Here is a 20379-nt window from a genome sequence, read left to right on the forward strand (position 1 = left end):
CCTTAGGTATGCCAACCCTGAGGTATGCCAGGTCACCACCTTCACACTCCTAGCCCTTTCCTATCACACCGTCGCCATAAGACCTATCTATGTTAGTGTGACATAGGGCATATTTTAAAAAATACTCGGTACACAGCAGTAATCCAATCTATCAGAGATGGGTGGCAACAGAAGACTCAAAGCACATCACAACAAACAATGGTCAGTGTAATGTTATTGTTGATCACTTTTATAAGCTTTCTATATTTTAGGCCTTCACATTTAGTTTTCTTTCGACTCTGTGATATCAGGGCGTTTTGTAAAATTATTTATAGTGTAGACTGTAGTTCCTTATTCTCAGACTTTACATACCGATTTTCATTTAAATCGTGACTATGTGCTGATATGGACTTGGTAACAAATTCAAATTCATGAATATTTCTGTGATCATAGCTGGTACAGTAACAATCCTTGTTACGTGGATACAATTGATACAGAAATACCATCCTTTTTCAATTCTGAGCAATGTACAGACAAAACTCTTATTTTATATATAGATTACCATAGATATGGCTATGGAACCTGACAATGGAGTGAGTTTGCTGTGCGGTTAGTGGTGCACAGCTGTGGTCTTGCATCCGGGAGGTAGTGGGTTTGAACCGTACTGTTGACAGCCCTGAAGATGGTTTTCTGTGGTTTCCAATTTTTACACCAGCCAAAATGTTCTGGCTCTTTCTTAATTAAGGGCATGACCACTTCCTTCTGCAGTAGCACTTACCTGTGTCAGTGCGACGTGAAGCAGCATGTTAAAAAAAATGAATCTGACAGCCTGTCTTTGTTGATGGGAAGAAGCAGCTAGAGAATAAAAAGGATTGCAAATGATGAATATACTGAGAGGGGGATGAGATAGAAAGCAAAGGCAAAGAATTGGTTGAAAAATGAAATATATTATTTAAACTTCAAATCATAAAATCACTTGAAGCAGTTGTGATACTGTAATTTGGTATGTGTGCCATAAGGCATTAGTTGGATGAATTGATGACATCCTGAAGGGCTGAGAGGGAAATATTTTAAATCAAATGTTGACCAAAGAAGAGCAATGCAAGAGTTGTCACTTCCTTGCTATTTGTTTAATCACAAAAAAGCTTAGGAATTACAGATCACATAGTAAGCCTGAAATATTTGACAGCAGCCAGGCTGAGTGGCTCAGGTGCTTGAGGCGCTGGCCTTCTGATTCCAACTTGGAAGGTTCGATTGTGGCTCAGTCCGGTGGTATTTGTAGGTGCTCAAATACATCAGCCTCATGACGGTAGATGTACTGGCACGTAAAAGAACAACTGTGGGACTAAATTCCGGCACTTCTGCATCTGCAGAAACCATAAAAGTAGTTAATAGGAGGTAAAGCCAATAAATTATGATTATTATTATTATTATTATTACATAAAGATTAAGAAAAGCAGAAAGAAAATTACATTCAGAAAGGATGAAACAGTATTGGGCTGACAAAAAAAGATAAACCTCCATAAACCTAAGTAGTCCTATGTTGGTAGAGTGTCGGCCTCCGGATCCCAAGATAGCGGGTTCGAACCCGGCAGAGGTAGTCGGATTTTTGAAGGGCGGAGAAAAGTCCATTTGACACTCCATGTCGTACGATGTCAGCGTGTAAAAGATCTCTGGTGACACATTTGGTGTTTACCCGACAAAATTCATTCAATCTCAGCCACGGACGCCCAAGAGAGTTTCGGTTTACTCAGTCTGCCGTCTAGTGGGCCTAGAGTAAAACGCAACGTCGAAATTGCCGAGCAGACAGCCAGATGGCGTCAAATTGAAATGTCTGCACACAGTAGCTGAGGCCATATGATGATGATGATGATGATGATGATGATGATGATTATTATTATTATTATTATTATTATTATTATTATTATTATTATTGCGCAGAAAATTTAACTGTTTCGTTACGTCGTCTTACATATGTTTATTATTGCATAAAACCAGTTTAAAATCAATTCATTTTGACACTCCAATAAACTATAACACTTCATGCCCATAAATAAATATAAATTATAAAAACATTTATTATAGCACATTATATAGTTTCCATGATACTTGCGGGTGTGTTGTAATGATAGAATACTCGGACTGAGTGGCTCAGATGGTTGAGGCGCTGGCCTTCTGAACCCAACTTAGCAGGTTTGACCCTGACTCAATCCGGTGGTATTTGAAGGTGCTCAGATATGTCAGCCTCATATTGCTCGGTTAATTGGAACATAAAAGAACTCCTTCGGGACAAACTTTTCAGGTCTTTGCTATAACTGTAGATTCCTTCATTCATCTCATACAATATATGTTTTCTGTGTACAAGGTAGATTACTTGCTACATAGTAAGTTTCAGAGATTTGAATGAATGTAAATGTTATTAAATACTCTATTGGTACAAAAAAAAGTGACATTAGTTGTATCCCATTGATATTGCAGTTATTAGTTTCAGCTTGGGACACATAGTATTCATCAGAGCTTCTGATATGGACTCCTACAATTTCTCACACATATCCAGGAGTCTATAAGTTGATACAAAGAACTAACGTAGTGGTTCTGTCTATATATACACTGTATTATTATGCTGAAAATTTAACTGTTTCATTAAGTCTTTATGTTTATTGTTCCGTAAAATCAGTTTAAAATCAATTCATCTTGACAATCCAATAAACTACAACACTTCACGCAAATAAATAAATATAAATTATGAAAACATTTATTATAGCAAATTATATTGTTTTCATGAAACTTGAAGGTGTGTTGTAATGGTAGAATAGCCTTACGGAGTGGCTCAGACGGTAGAAGCACTGGCCTTCTGACCCCAACCTTGGCAGGTTTGATCCTGGCTCAGTCCAGTGGTATTGGAAGGTGCTCAAATACGTCAGCCTCGTGTCGGTAGGTTTACTGGCACGAAAATAACTCCTGCGGCACTAAATTCTGGCACCTTGGCATCTCCGAAAACCGAAAAGTAGTTAGTAGAATGTAAAGCAAAAAACATTGTTATTAATGTTAGAATAACAAACTCGTGAGATCACAATAAAACTACAACTATTATCAATTAACAAGTTAACTGGCAGTCAGAACGATATGATTGTGAGACTTGTGATATTCGAATATGATATTAGACTAACAAACTTCGCTACTGCAAGGATGACCCTATATGTGGGTGGGGAAAACAAAAATAACAAAAATCTGTATGCCAGGAAAAAGGTGGCCCACATCTGTTTACTTCAGGGTAGAGATTCCCTTTGCAAACATTTATTTTCCAGCTTCTGAGTCAGGCACTGGCCTTTTGTTAATTGGCTGACATAATTAATCGTTTAAAAAATGCAATTATTCTAAGGAAAATTCAAAATGATGAAATTGTTTAGTGACCACTGCAAACTGTTTCAAAATAATTAATTTTTATTTATAAGCATAAATAGGTGACAACTTTTCTGGTTGAAATCTGGTAGGACACTGAAGAAGTGAGAAAGCAAAAGTGGAAATGCTGCGCCAGATCCTTCCAAAGGCGTGCGACTGGTGACACAAAAGAACTGTAGTGTTTGGAAATAATAAACCAATATTCAAAATATGCAAATTTAGTCACATTATTGTAAATGATGGGCTGAGTGGCTCTGACGGTAGAGCACTGGCCTTCTGAGTCCGACTTGGCTCATTCCGGTGGTATTTGAAGTTTCTCAAATATGTCAGCCTCGTGTTGGTATATTTACTGACACATAAAGGAACTCCTGTGGGACAAAGTTGCAGCTGCAAAAACCATAGAAGTAGTTAGTGGGACGTAAAATTGATAACATATCATAAATGGCCCCAGCTTCATACTTCACTACCTGCACCATTATTTGGGAATTAAGAAAGGGATTACTCATTTGGAAGGGTTTCCATTTCCAAGGGAATTTACCATCATTCATATATTATAGACCTGGGTGGGACACGACTACATAGATGATCTTTAACCCATTCGCATCATTTGATGAGCCGTGGTTGCATGCAGTGTTTTGGCGCATTAATTAAATTACGAGCTTGGCTCGCAATGACGCATTGTCTCGTTTATCTTCGTTTATTACATTTGCAATATAAGTTCTCACAATACACACTGTAAGGAACTAGAGGCCGGTACTGTTGCTAAACAATGCCGTCTTTTTTTCTGTGTGACTGGGATTGTTGATCAACAGTTTATTTTCATTGGTATACATTATGCAGTAGAACTGACATTGCGGTAATGGCGATGGGAGTTTGAAAGTGCTCGTAGGCAGTCTTTTAGATGGTGATTATAGCAATAGCGGAATTTTCGAAAATGAATCCGCCTTTGATGGTAGTGATGTCAACAGTGAAAGTTACCGGAGTACGAAGAGCATTATAATAATTAATTTCGTGTGGCTATTTCTAGCCGAGTGCAGCCCTTGTAAGGCAGACCCTCCGATGAGGGTGGGCGGCATCTGCCATGTGTAGGTAACTGCGTGTTATTGTGGTGGAGGATAGTGTTATGTGTGGTGTGTGAGTTGCAGGGATGTTGGGGACAGCACAAACACCCAGCCCCCGAGCCATTGGAATTAACCAATGAAGGTTAAAATCCCCGACCCGGCCGGGAATCGAACCCGGGACCCTCTGAACCGAAGGCCAGTACGCTGACCATTCAGCCAACAAGTCGGACACGAAGAGCATTGAAGAAAGTGAGAGCGAAAGCATCGCGCCAGGTCCTGCCAAACGCGTGCAGCCAGTGACCCAAGAGAACTGTAGTGATTGGATATTGGAAAAAAGACAATAATCCTGCTATATATCCATTTCTTGGATACAGTGGTTTTTCAGAAATACTTACGAAAAATTTAGAGTCCACCCACCATCCGAACTTGCTATGCTTTTTGTGTACACGGATCTGCTTTTTTTGAAATTATTTCAAATGAAACATTTGTACTACATCCGGCTATCATTCAAGGAATGAAGTATGGATAAGCCATATCTTTAAAAGGCATGACTGCAAAATTTGATTGAACTATCCTCATTAGTATTTTTTTAATTTATTTATTTATTTATTTATTTATTTATTTATTTATTTATTTATTTATTTATTTATTTATTTATTTATTTATTTCACACTACAGGACTTAGTGTCCCAATTACAGTGGCAACTACGAAAGATAAGCTACAATTAACATGGTGAAACTTACATCTAAACTATATTCTACAATTTTACCTAATCTCCTATAATATTGAAATAAATATCAAAGTGGGCAAATTAAATCTGTTAAATCTGATTCCATAGTCAACAGTGTGGCTGTTTATTGTGATTTGAATGGGTTAAGGCAGTAGACCAATAACATCCAGGCCGACAAGCATGATGTGTTAAAACCTGAAGATGCTAGTAACAGACCAAAATGGAGGGGATATAATAAAAGACTGGACCCCGTACGTCAGCTTAAATGCTTGGAAAGAGAGATATATTATTGAATAAATTTTTTTTTTTTTTTTTGCTAGGGGCTTTACGTCGCGCCGACACAGAAATGTCTTATAGCGACGATGGGATAGGAAAGGCCTAGGAGTTGGAAGGAAGCGGCCGTGGCCTTAATTAAGGTACAGCCCCAGCATTTGCCTGGTGTGAAAATGGGAAACCACGATTGAATAAATTTTACTGGGTTAATTTTACAGCAACATAATTAAGTAAAGTTCTAGAATGACCTGCTCGGTCGGAATGTAGAGCCACAGTAGAGCCGTAGCCACCAGTAAGCCGAGGCCTATTCTGCCCGGTCGTAATGCAGAGCTGCAGAGCCATGTGGTTAAAAAATTCATGGTGATTTAAACCATGGTAGGGACTCTGCTGTGAGTGGAGAAGGATGTGTCAACAAATGGCCATGCATTTTACAACAGTTCAAAGATCTTGAGTTTAACCTGGCTCACATTACTTTAAGAAGCTCATCCAGCATCCTGAGGAACAACTTGAATGGATCCTTGCTGTCATAACGACTTCTAGGATTTAAAATAGACACACAGTGATTGCTATTAGTAATAATGAATTTTATATAAATATTACAATGTGTTCATAATATAACGTGGATGAGACAGTCCTAAATTTTAATTGTAAATTGTAATTCACACAACAGTGCTTTATTTTAATTAATCGAGCATTTTATTAAGTGTTACGTCTTATTCTTCAAGTAGACCAAGCAGTTTTTTGGACATGTGAAATTGATGAAAAGTAGAATAGACATTATATTATCAGGTGTTCGGGGAACCAGGGATAATTTGAACGTGGGGTAATTAGAACATTATCATAGTAAAATATGAAACTTACAAATTCCTTAACAATATTAGCCAATGAAATGTGGCACAGATTTTTTGCTAGGGGCTTTACGTCGCACCAACACAGATAGGTCTTATGGCGACGATGGGATAGGAAAGGCTTAGGAGTTGGAAGGAAACGGCCGTGGCCTTAATTAAGGTACAGCCCCAGCATTTGCCTGGTGTGAAAATGGGAAACCACGGAAAACCATTTTCAGGGCTGCCGATAGTGGGATTCGAACCTACTATCTCCCGGATGCAAGCTCACAGCCGCGCGCCTCTACGCACACGGCCAACTCGCTCGGTGACACAGATTCTGAACAACCTTAAGATGCAATTCCCTATCAATTTTGTATTTTATTTTCCTACATATGGTATTCATATGATAATGTTCTTATTACCCCATGTTCTAATTACCCCTGTTTCCCGTATATTGTTCAGTTATTTTGTTAAGAAGGAAGCCATACTTTTCAAAGTCAGTTAAATGTAACTTAAAAGTTTTTCAGTTGCTTAAGTGCGGCCAGTATCCAGTAATCGGGAGATAGTGGGTTCGAACCCCACTATTGGCAGCCCTGAAGATGGTTATCCGTGGTTTCCCATTTTCACACCAGGCAAATGCTGGGGCTGTACCTTAATACAGGCCACGGCCGCTTCCTTCCCATTCCTAGGTCTTTCCTATCCCATCGTCGCCATAAGACATATCTGTGTCGGTGCGACGTGAAGCAGATAGCAAAAAAAAAAAAAAAAAGTTATTTAGTTTTCGGTAATATCTTTGTAGTATTCAATGCAATTTTAATCAAGTTATTAGAGGTTCGAATATGTTAGTTTTGCTGAAGAAGAGAATGATCAGTTCTCGAAACATGTATGATAGGACAAGTATTATGAAATATAGTGTTTGTTTTATTATAGTATGTTTAGTATTGACAAGGTGGATTCCAATTAAATTCCAGGTTCACAGGATTGAGAATAACCTTCTGATCAGTTAGCAATATACACGTGATAGAAGGAAAATAACACCAAAGGGGGAGGAAATTGCACAAAACCATTAAAATGAAGGAGAGTATTGCAATAAGTAATTTGGTGTATTTTACATAATACCAATTATTTGCAGTCAGCCACTGTTAGATTGTTCATTTCGTACAATAAATCCCTTTGTTTTTTTCTTTCGAGAGAGATTTAATCTTGCCTACTTATTGTAGTGTTAAAAATCCAATCCTAATTTTTGTGTGTGTTGATTTGTTCGCAGCGGCCGGGGAAGTGTCGTTGGATTGTTAAAAGTTGGCAGAAAGAAACTGTTTGTATTCGACAGTACTGGTGCTCACTATGAACTTGAAACGCTGTGTGTTCTTGATTTTTACGTGCATGAGTCGAAACAAAGGATGGGGATGGGAAAGGTTCTTTTCCAGTATATGTTGCAGGTATGTCATGTGATTATTCATTCAGTCGTTTTGTATTTATTCCTCTTTTACTGGCGACACAATGTGTGTATTGACAAACAGAGAAATTTCATTCAGGTATCAGTGCTTGCAAGGAAGTGAAATTAAGATTTTGCTTTCATTTGTCCTGTATACAATTGAAGTTTATGTTCGACTACATGTGCTGAGTGCAATCGAAATATTTAGTCATTAATCCTCCAGTCCCAATTCTTGGCTAAATGGTCATTGTACTGGCCTTTGGTTCAGAGAACCCTGGGTTTGATTCCCAGCTGTATAGGCTATTGTTAGTTCTTCTGTCTCAGGGACAGTGTGTTGTATTCATCTTAAATACACTTCTCACCGGGCAAGTTGGCCATGCAGTTAGGGGCGCGCAGCTGTGAGCTCGCATCCAGGAGATAATGGGTTCGAACCCCACTGTTGGCAGCCCTGAAGATGGTTTCCTATTTTCACACCACACAAATGCTGGGGCTGTACCTTAATTAAGGCCACGGACGCTTCCTTCCCATTCCTAAGCCTTTCCCATCCCATCGTCACCATAAGACCTATCTGTGTCTGTGCGACGCCAAAAAAAAAAAAAATAAGCTGTCGTCGGCGATGGCCGATACTCGTATCCAAGTTTTTGTTTCTCGCCTGCAGTTCTGTAATCCTTAGTTCACACGATGAAGGTGGTGTGATGGCTTATCAGACCAATTCTTGCATAAAACATGCAGCCACACATCTTGCATCTGATGGAAGGAGGGGGAGGTGGCAGTGTTTGACGTAGCTTCTTTCTCTGGCGAGTTTCCTCTTCCTGTCTTCGATGTTTCTGCTCAAACTGTGCAACTGCAACTGAGATGGTAGCACGCCAGCGAGGGTGATCCAATGCGAGAGTATGCCAAGTATTTGGGTTTATATGTACTCTTCTCATGGTCTGCTTAAGTTGGTCTTTATATCGTTTCAGAGGAGCACCACAAGTCCTCTTACCAGTGCTGAGTTCACCATACAGGATTTGCCAAGGGAGTCTGCTGTCACTCATACGATGGATATGGCCTGCCAATCTAAGCCGATGACCACCGATGGTGGCTTCGATACTGTTTAGTTTTGCTTTCTCGAGAACTGCTATATTAGTTATTTAGTCATCTGTGCCAGATGTAAAACTGGACTTAATCCACAGGAAGATGACGGCAGTTATTAAACAGAGTAGATGACAGCATGCTAAGCAAGTAAACTTCAAAGATATTTCCCTATCATTGGCACTGTTCATTCTGCTAGCCTTTGTGAACAGACCAAACACCCCAATAATACTCTATTTGCAACTAGCACTGTGATATCTTCTACTTCTGAACAGCCTGCAATCTGAGAGCTGCAAGGATAGTCTTATTTTCGAACCAGTTTCCTTCTTTCGAACTACTCCTTTTTTCGAACTTCCATAGGAATTCTTTAACATACCAGAAGCGAAACACACAAAGTTTTTACATTTAAACACACTCACATACCACCACTGTCAGTCATGATCATTTAGGTTTCTTCCCAATCATCACAGTAGTCTTGGAAATGTTGATTTCTTATTAGCATTGCTGCATTTCTTTTCCAGTTCTACCGAGCGAGTTGGCCATGTGGTTAGGGTCGCACAGCTGCGAGCTTGTATTCAGGAGATAGTTGTTGCAAATTCCACCATCGGCAGCCCTGAATATGGTTTTCTGTGGTTTCCCTTTTTCATGCCAGGCAGATGCTGAGGCTGTACCTTAATTAAGGCCACGGCCAACCTACGATGTGTTAGTGCGACGTTAAACCAGTAGGAAAAAATCCAGTTCTAAGATATGAAACGGCAAGTTTTTGACACAATATACCGTTAAGACTAATGCTTGCTACAATTTCACCAGACCCAATGTTACCTTGCTATTTGCAGCCTGTTGCTAAATGATCCGTATAAAGGAACAAAAGGTATGAATGATTACAGAATTTTTCAGTTACTTGGAGCATACAGAAAATTCATGACAGCCTTTTAGTCGTCTGAAGACATACTGATTTCCATCCATCTGCTTTCATATTCCATTCATATTCATCAACCATTATGTTCTCTTTTCTAAAATATTTATGAACATTAGTCTGGTATACTGATCAGACACATATCTCTAAAGCTGCTAATCTTGTACATCTATCCCATGCTTGTAGACTGACGTACAGTATTTACTGCCCCTGTCCAAGCACAAGGTGTCTGCCTTGCACAAGTCTCATTCTAATCCTACTAAATGAAGTAGCGATGTCTACCTTTGTATTATTATTTATTTATCTATTACGTCTACCTTTGTAGTATATTTCACCATTGGTGGTCAGATTTCGTCCACTCTCAGTGCCTTATGATGCAGTGTACTCCCTATTCCATCAACTTCTGTGTGCGTGATTTCATCTTTGTTTTCATCGTTATGAATTATGTGATTCAAAACATCTTGTAGGAATATTTTCATTAGATACTGTACCAGTAACTGACACTCACTCATTGATGTGTGTAATGGAGCATGAGGGTTTCGCAGGTCATGTGCGGTCTTATGTTAGGAGATTGTACAGAGAGGGAGTAAAAGATTTCATAGACTGGCCACATAAACTTTATTAAAATCAATCAAATAAACGAATGGCCTATCATTTCCTTGAATACTTGTCAAATTGGACACTCATTCACATTTAATAATCAATAAATTGATAATAAGTTGTGTCAAACTTATTAGTGACAAATATATAGAATGATGTTCACCAATGAAGTTAATTAAATCTCTTCTTGATATAATTAATTAACTTGGATAAAGAAAGTTCATTCTTGAGGTTTATAAGTGGCAACATTAAGATCACCTTGAAATAATTATTTAAAGGGAATAATGTTCATTCTTGAAGTTCATAAATAACAACATTAATTAAGTTCACCTTGAAATAAATAAAGATCATTCTTGAAAATGGAACTAATGAAATTAATTAGAATTTCTTTCTGAAATGATCAATTGATGCGAGCAAATAAAGTTCAGTCTTGATATGCCTGTAAAATAGTGTGCCCATTGCATTTTCTGGCATGTTATAAAATGGCGTCAAAGTAGATGTATAGCCCACGCAAGACGGAATTATGTAAAACGAGCTATGATTCAGAAGTTCACAGGGGGCCGAAATCGGAGAAAGAAAGTATAATCACGAAGGATGTGGAAGAAAAGAACATTGAAATGCTAAGTGGATTGTTTAAAAGAAACAAGATAAAATTTAATATATTAATATATTATTACACAACTAAATTGCCATGAAACTGAATGATAGACGAAGACTTCAACTGCGTAGAATCGTAAAGAAATTAGCCAGATTCCGTAGAAGATACTGAAAATATCTGTTCAGGGAAGAAGATATAGCGGAATATTATATATTCAAAACAAAAGAACAGTAGTCCAGCTGAAAATAAGATGATTAAGATTAAATAAGCGAGGCAAGTGGTCAGACAAGGACTGTAACGTTGAATGCTATTGGAATTAAAGATTGTCATATAAATGGAGGACGAGAAGTATTTCAAGAATTAAGAGACACGAAAACATCAGAAAATGAAATTATTATTTGAATTCACATAAAAATTAAGGCAGAATTCATACTGGAGCTATACTAATCCCAGTATTATATATTTGAAGATAGTCGGATTAAGTAGCAAACCGACAAGAACAACATTGATAAACTATTTTAAACTACTGGAGGAGTTGATATGAACCTGTACATATCAAAACTTTATTCTGTTGAGTCTAGAGCAAGAAAGAATAATATAAAATTGTGCTGCTAAATCCACACTGGACCGACCTGGAGATGAGTGTGTCACTGGCCAACCAACCAACCTGATGTAGAAGTGGAGACCAGCTGATCCATGGGTTCCAGCCGGCCGAGGACAGCAGTTGTAATTCAGAGGGCTACAGAAACGTTGTAAGCCAGAGAATGACAAGCTTACTAAATTATAGTTCTTAATTAAATTAGTATATAAGTATGTCATTAAATTATTGTTTTTATTGGTGTACTTAGGATGTCAAGTGATTCAGTGAAGTGAAATTTCAGAATCTAGCTTTCAAGGTTAAGTTATATGAGAATCGATATATCTCGATTGGAAGAAGTGACTGTATATATTGAGTGTAATATGATAGCTATGGAGAATTCATGATTAATAGCAGGAATGAGTAGAGATTAACACAGCAAATTGTAAGCATATGTGAGTTGTGGATATCTTAAATGGGTTCGGAAACCAAACATGTTTGTTGGTTGTCGTAACGGTATGATATAGAAGGGATATGCAACTAATACGAGTTATTCCTTGTCGATGTAGAACGTGAAGAAGTATCCCAGTATAGTAGATGGTTGAATGTTATTCTGAGGAATGAAGTGTGATCCAGTGAAGCGAATATAGATTCAATGAAGTATGATACGTCGTGGGAAATATTGTATACAAGAAGAGGTTATGAGATTTAAGAAAATGGTCACATTAAGAGGTTATGGTGAATGAACTGAATGATATGTTGGTTGTAATGAAGAAATAAGAAAGCGTTGACGAGAGTTGATATGGAATTAGATGCAGATGTTATAAAATGATGGATGCAGAATACGTATATTTAATTTCTGGATCGTATACATGAAGCATATGCATAGAAGGGAATACAGTAATATAAGGTAGGCATAGCCAATCCAAATGAATAAGTCAAGGTAAATAATTCTTGCTATAACTAAAACGTGGTTGCATTATTAGGAAATACCCATATTAAATATTCTATGGAGATGGTGCACAAGATACTAGATGATACGTACATTGCTGCGATGAATAATATTGACATCTGATATTATAATGGAGCTATCATATTGATTTGAAAGGAGTAACTTAATTTTCAAGGCAAATGACATTTCATTGAGAGTTAAATCTGGAATATGAAATCGAAGTGATAGTTAATTAAGAACTAGAATGGTTAGAAATGAGTTTTAGATATGGATTTCAGAAGGTTATATGTTGATATTCAAATGATTCAAATGATAAAACATAGTGCAGTTAGGATAGTAGTTGCCAAGATTTTGTACGGCAGTAGTTGATGGTAAGCTCAGCAAGTCATTCAAAGGTAATTAAGAGAAACAGCAATGAAAAATAAACAATTTAGTGGATCTGATTCAAAGTTTAAAACTCAAAGATGGAAAATATGTGTTATTTACAGCAGTGATGTTACTGATTTTTAATTTAATTATTTTTTGAACATGCAATGATTTAAAGGATGATTTCAGACATTAAGTAATGATTGAGAATATAAAGTTAGCTCATGTCAGGACTGAAAATGAACGTCATTAATGAGTGCAGTTGTACATAAAATCAATGGATGATCTTTATTTTATTTCAAAGATGAGGAACAAAGATTTAATTTAATTTTTCTCTTTCCTATGTGTAACATCATGATAATAAACTAGTTGGTTAAGATTGAACATTTGTGACGTATTAATTTATAGTTTGATACAGTAGAGTAGTGTAAAGTGATTTATGTTATTTTAAGCATTGAGTTAGATGCGAGGGGATGGAGTCCTTCATCCGATACATTGAGTAGTGAATTATATGCAGTAGCACCTCTCTTCGGAAATCACATTTAAGCGGAACTATACAAGGAAATTTACCCTGAGATAAATTGAGTGGTCGGAGAATATTGTTACGCCGTTGCTGGACGCAGTAGGGCACAATAGCGAGCTAAAGTTCATTCTTCAATTAACTAACGTAACACGGATATAAGCAAAGTTCCAATTCGTAGACAGGTTAAGGAAGTGGTTAAGTTTCAAAGTTTCCTCTCGCTAGCAAGTTTGTCGGTACGACCTAATATTACACTGGCTTTAAGAAATAGCAAGTCATTTCAAAAATTGGAATGGATAAGTTCAAAATCATGAGAATTAAAGTTGCTAGAAAGTTTTAAAGTGACTTGCTGAATTTAAAAATTACTTGATAAGACACAGTTCACATTGTTCCTTAATGACACGGATGCATATCACCTTATTGAAGTGCTGGCTCCGTTTGACTGTGTCCTCATAGTCTGTAGTATCACATCTACCAGAAACACCATCACCACGTCCCTCGAAGTTACCACGTCCACCATAGATGAGGAACAGCATCACCACTTCCCTCGAAGTTACCATGTCCACTATAGATCAGGAACACTATTACCACGCATGATAATACGGGTGGTCAGAGTATGTATGGGGCGGTGGTTTACACATGTCACTTCGGGTGATATGGCACTGTTCATTTCAAGTAGCACGTCTAATATGCACAGTAAGTCCATTAATAAGGTGATTGACTTGTCATGAGACACTGAATTTACTAAGTTCCACTCGCCAGTTTAGTGCAATTCAATAAGTTTTAAACGAAGTCTATAATAAGTTAATTGAACTTTCACAATACCCTGACTTCACTAAGTTTTAACTGTCATGTTAATGCAGTTCCAGGAAATTGAAATAAAGTCTATTCATTCAACTTCACACGTGTTGCTAGTGTAGGATTCATTCTATGTTCCCTATGTGTTGAGAAACAGTCTACTATCACTTTATTACCATGAAATAGTTAATGGCACTGTCTTTACTTCTAACCATGAAGTATTAGACATGTAGTTTCCACAAACAAAGTCCTAACTGGTTAATTTAATCTTAGAAGTTTAACACGTAGACTCATCATTTTAATTGACAAATTAATCAACAGTTCTATCACACACGGTATTAACATGTCTGATGTCTAGCACTTGTATATTATAAGTCATGCGAAAAATTTAAGTATTTGGAAGAACTTAGAATGCAGGATTTATACTGCTGTCAGAGTTAGAGTTCTTGGCTGTACTTCGCGGGTACTTAGTTCGGCATTCGGACTCGACAGTCTCGCACAAAGTTGAACTTTACTGTAGGCACAACCTCGGGCAGCAGGTCTCTACTATGCTGTACTGTCCCTACACTGACTTGCTGGAGAAATTGGCCCGTTTTATTTACCCGGGCTTGACCCTGAGCATACACGTCATTGAAATTGCTTGATATCTTGACATTGCGATATCTCCTGAAATAAAACAGTTATTAACATGAAATTTAGACATGAGCTATCTATTATTATAAGCTACACTGTCTCGTTATCCATTAGTTAATATCTCATCTGGAAGTGGAGTTATAAAAAGCTTCTAGGTGATTCCCTCTGACATGTGGGCCACGCGCTTCGTGACGACGTAGTGGTGTCTTAGCAGGCTGCCACAAGCTCTCTCGCCGGAAGTGTTACATCATAGCTCACAACACGCACAATTTGAAAGGATGAAGCAAACCATGCGCTCGCCAATTCGATCCCGGGCGGTTCTTGTTTCAATACATTTTCAAAGAATCCCTCCTATCTGTTGAATGATTGGCTGGGAATGACAATGAATTTACCTGATTTATCTAAAATGTTTTAATTTCTCTTTCTAGGATTTTTTGTATAGTTGAAAAAGATTTCTCTGCTTCCTGACCTATTCTTTCCAGATTATTTTTGAAGTTGTCCAATAATTTCCTTGTGGGCCCTACAGTTACCTTTAAGGTACATTTTTTCTTTCTGTGTACTGTACTCTATCTACAGCATTTCTTGTTAGAAACTGTTTTGTATAATCTTTTTACATTTAAAGACTGTGCTGGCTACTTCATTCCACCAGATACATGCTTTTTTTCCTGTCCTTATACACTGTTATTCCAAGAAGTTCCCTTGCTGCTTCTAGTATCCCATCCTTGTATGCTGTTCTCTCTCTTTCATTATCTTGGTTCTGCTTACTATCTTAGGTCTTAATTTTCATATTCTTATGTCCTGTAAGTTTTGTATATCTTCACTCTATTACCATCTCATGCCAGCTCTACTTCCAATTCTTGCATCAAAATGACCTATTGAGGCTATAACTATCTTTTTGTGGTGGTCAGACGTGGTCGACTGGAACCTTGATGAATATGTCTGCTCTCACTTTCCCATGCAGTCCAACTTCCGGCCACTGTCACATCCAAATGCCCCACAAATCTGGATATTGCACGATTCGACCAGCCGGCCAAATGGAGACCCACAATGAGGCCCCTTTCAAACTCTATCAGGTGCTGATAACGCTGTCTCACACAAGTACGCTACATCTCTGTGGCCTTCACAGTGATCACTAAACATCTGACACTGTTCACTCCCCTTATATATATCCTACCAGGCCTTGTAACAACACTACACACGAACAACACTAATGCACTCTGGTTGCTGTTTTACCTGTCACATTGTATTGCAACTCTGTTCATTTACATACTTGTTGATAATATGTACGTGTACGAAGTTATGTTGACATCTGACCATTTCTTTTGCATCTTCAGTATTTAGAAAAACCAATTCCTTCCGTATGCTTTGAGAACAATTGCATGGAACCATATCCTTAGTTGGTGGGAAAAACATGAGGTGGTCAGGTTTTTACACATCAGATTCATGCAAGAGTGGGGTAGGTATTTTGGAGGGAAGGGTTAACTTCCAGAAGGGCAGAATAATAATATAAAATACCCAGTTTTCGGGGGTGCCGTGGGTCTCCGCAATAAGTGTCGGAGGTTAGAACAGGAATCTGTCCCAAGAGGGAGTTCGCCATAACACCAAGGAGAGTTGAATGCGAGAGTTCATGAATAAAGATCTACATAATAATTCTTGGACTAAAAACCAGGGAGTTGTCTTTAGTAATTGTGAGAGATAAAGACGGAACTGCAAGAGAGTACTCTACTACATATAACAGAGAAGTGACTGCGAGTCGAAGCGGAGAGTCGTAAGTATTTTCTCAAATAGAACGGTTCACATGAGTTGTAAAGAGAAGCTGATGAACAGAGCAACTTATAACTTTGGAAACTTAGGGGAGCCTGTGACAGAGGAAAGTCAGAGTTCAAGTTTGTGGCCCTGCAGTAATCTTCAGGAAAGTCAACTGGAGATTCAGGGTTTGGAGAGAGATAAAAGAAGAAACAAGAGAGAAACCTCCCTCTGAGCTAATTATTGGAAGCCTTTTATAAACTTTATAGAGTTCTTTTAATTTTATTACAAGAAAGTTATAGAAAAGACTGAGAAACTGTTCTTATATGTAAATTATATGAAATCTCTCCTAATTATAATGTTGATATGAGGGGTGAAAACTGATTACTGTATATATCTGTAGTTACATTATAATTAAAAAGTGAGAAATTTAAATAGTGTCCGGTCAGTCTAACCTAGGATCAAACCCAAGTCCCCAACCTCTCCAATCTTTAGGATCACGGCATATTGCATTCCATTACCTTTGTTTTGGATTTATTTATTTATTTTTGTCTTGTATTCCTTCGCAAGACTGGTCCATACCATTCAGCAAATTTCTCCTGATCTTGTGCAGACTTAGAAAAAATAATATCAGCAATTCTCAAATTTCTTATTTCCTCTCCTTGAATTGCATTTCCTTTTAAAATTCCTCTTTGATTTCCTTTATTGTCTGTTCCATAGAAAAACTGAGAAAGAAAGAGGACAAACTGCAGCCTTGCCTCATTCCTTTCTGGATCGCTTCATTTTTTCTTTTCATAACCTTCGATTCTTATTACTGCAAGCTGATTTTTATGTAGATTGTAGATAATTCTTCTTTCTCGGTATCTGATCCTGGTCACCTTTAGGATCTCAAATACTGAAAAAGAAAGAGGACAAACTGCAGTCTTGCCTTTCAACATTATCTAATGCCTTTTCTTGATCTACACTCCCAGTACACAAAAATATTATAAGGTTTAAGAAGCAGCACTTCCCTCCACTCTCCAATGTACAGAGTCAATGCCCACAACATTCCCCTCCCTTCTCCACGAAAATTATTTGCAGAGTTTACTCCCCTACTTAGCTATAAGACCGGAGCTTCGATCTAAATGAATTTGCGGAAGTTAACAGATGATAGCAGCTTAGATTATTTATTTATTTATATATTGGTGACAAAAGTTTCCATGAGCCTATGGTTTGTGGTAGGGACAGTACAGAACATACTTTTGTTAATTACTAGAGCCCGGATTTCCATGCACTATCAAATCTCAAAATATGCATGCATTCATGCACTATCATGTGGCAAAACATGCACAATAAACTGGAAAATATGCACCATCAAAATTCAGTTCCTTTTGAAACATTGTACAGAAACTACCCTAATTTCTCCAAATTGTCTTGATTTAAGCCCATCCGTTTATCTGTCAGCACATTCTTAAGCACAGGAAATGATCTTTTTACATCACATGAAGTGATAGATGGATACTTCAATGAAGACATTTGAACAAAATGAGGTCAAGTTGTACATCTTTTGCATTTTTACCACAATACATCTTCTATAAGCTTGACGAATTCAAAATCAGGATTTGAACTAATTAATTTGTTCAACTTATCTCTAGCTGTGGCAGCTACTTCTCCATGCGATGATTGCGGACACATTTGAATGTCCTCAATAACTGGTAACGATTGCCTGCTGCGATAACAGACGTGTGACGAGCGAGAGTTCCGGGTAGGACATTCCAGGATAACAACGGAAGAGGGTTCAATGAAAAACCAGAGTTTGTAAGCTGCTATCCCAGTAACGTGGCCCCACAGAAGTGCGATACAAGTTTTCTTTTGTTTGTCTAACAGACGAAAAATGAGCCGTCAATGATTAATGCACAATTAATGGTTCAATTTATAGCAATGTACAGCTGTAAAACTGGGACACCTTATTCCTAAGCATTAGATATCGACGTTGGGATTTCCGAAATACGTCATTATTTACTCAAGCAACAGATAAGAAAGTGTTTGGTTAATTGGATTATAGGACTTGTACCGTATGTAGGCTACTAACTTTGATTGTCACATAGGATACCAGGAATACATTCTCTCTGTCTCTCAGTAATAGACATACTATAGCCTATAACGTGGAAAAATTGTCCTAAATTCTGCACACTAACATTCAGAAATGGCACTATCATGCATGTTAACAATTTATATGCGTCAAAGTCAGAATAAACGTCATATTATGCAATATTAAACGTCCAAATATTCGTTATTAAATCCGAAATCTTCCAAATATGCATTATGCATGAATTTTCTCCTAAAATGGCCAAAACATGCAAACATGCACGGAAAAAGGGACGGTTATTTGGAATTGTTAAGTCGTAAAACGAATATTTGCAAAGTTTGAGAAATGTAGTTAGCTTATTGAATAACATGCATTTGCATGCAAATCCGGGCTCTATTAATTACATTACAGATAGTATAGCTTTGTCAGAAACGTGACAGATATTTTGGATAACTAAGAGGTGGTTTTTTTAACGTGTTAGTATCAAATTTTTGCAGATGTATATTGAGATATTGCATGGCTATAAGTTAATAAATATGGACAAAATATCCATATATTAATTAAAGTAAGTTATATGGAGGTTATATTTATATATCTCTATAGGAGTAATATTCCTTCAGTTTTTTCTTAAAACATTAATTAAATTTACACTTCTTCATAACAGGAGGCAATACATTATATTCCCTAAACATTGACAATTCAATGCTTTTCACCCCATACTTTACTGATTTGGAGTGTGAGGGATATATCCTTGATGATCCTCTAGTTTCATATCTATGAATTTCACTAAAATGAGAGAAGTTAATAACAGAGTGGGTTTATTTCCTGTCTAGCTTATACATAAAGACTGATGATGAAAATGCAATTTGCTTATGGAATGGCAGAATATCTGACTCTGAAAAACTTAATGTGATGGTTTGAAGAATGGACATCCAAATGTGATTTTGTGATGTTTTGGGACATCACTGAATGTTTTTAATTATTGAACTATGAAATTAATTGATAAGATGTGTATATTTAATCACTGATAGGTCATGTTTAAATATGTATATGTATATAGGGTTTTTATCATCCAGTTCAATCATAATTTCATTTCTTTGTATCGCGGCTATAACGTATTCTGAACGAACAAATTATTCGGTAAAGTATTTCAACATCATGCATATTTATAACTTGCAGTAAATTTTCCAATAGCCGTTGCGAGGTGACCAGAATCAGCAGGCTAATTTCAGCCCAATTCCAGGAAAAGTACGTCATCTAGGTTACGAGAGATCTTACCCTCTCTACCTCATGAAGAGACAGTTGATACATTATTAACACCCACTTTTCAAACTCCGCTTCGGGGCGCTTTATTTCAGCGGGAAAGTTCAGCCTATGTGAATGAACGTAATGAAGCAAAGTGATGGATTCACAGCTATACATAGGAGAAGGGATGAGACCTCGAATCTTACTGGACCATGTGATATGGCTGATGAAAGGAGACTTTTGAACCGATATATACCACCGACAAGAGCTGGAGAGGACATTCATACTCTTATTCTTACTCGTGAGCAGATTGTCACTTGTATTCGGACATTCTGATTCTGATTCTCACTCTTGGAAGACACTCTTACTATGATTCTACGTCTGCACATCGGAGAAGATTTTAACTTAGTTCACTTCGCATCTGAGTATATTCTACTCAAAAGTTACTCTCATTGGGACTTGTTATCTCAATGACGAGAGGTAGTCAACGGGAGACCGGTTGTGACTAGTATAGGGGAGGAGAGCTTTTATTATGAATTTAGCTACGCTACTGTTCCGTAATACGGAAGAATATAACC

The 20379-nt window shown here is 37.4% G+C and overlaps 1 protein-coding gene across 3 annotated transcripts in view; it reads left to right on the top strand.

The window, feature by feature from the left end:
• Positions 1–20379, top strand: part of LOC136862834 (alpha-tubulin N-acetyltransferase) — a 237271-nt gene that overhangs the window by 32561 nt on the left and 184331 nt on the right. For all 3 annotated transcript variants that reach the window (XM_067139103.2, XM_067139104.2, XM_067139102.2), the window contains exon 3: positions 7541–7712. In XM_067139103.2, the coding sequence (XP_066995204.2) occupies positions 7541–7712 (172 nt within the window). The remainder of the gene's footprint in view (positions 1–7540; positions 7713–20379) is intronic.

This window comes from Anabrus simplex, chromosome 2 (genome assembly GCF_040414725.1).
Source record: "Anabrus simplex isolate iqAnaSimp1 chromosome 2, ASM4041472v1, whole genome shotgun sequence".
Lineage (NCBI taxonomy): Eukaryota > Metazoa > Arthropoda > Insecta > Orthoptera > Tettigoniidae > Anabrus > Anabrus simplex.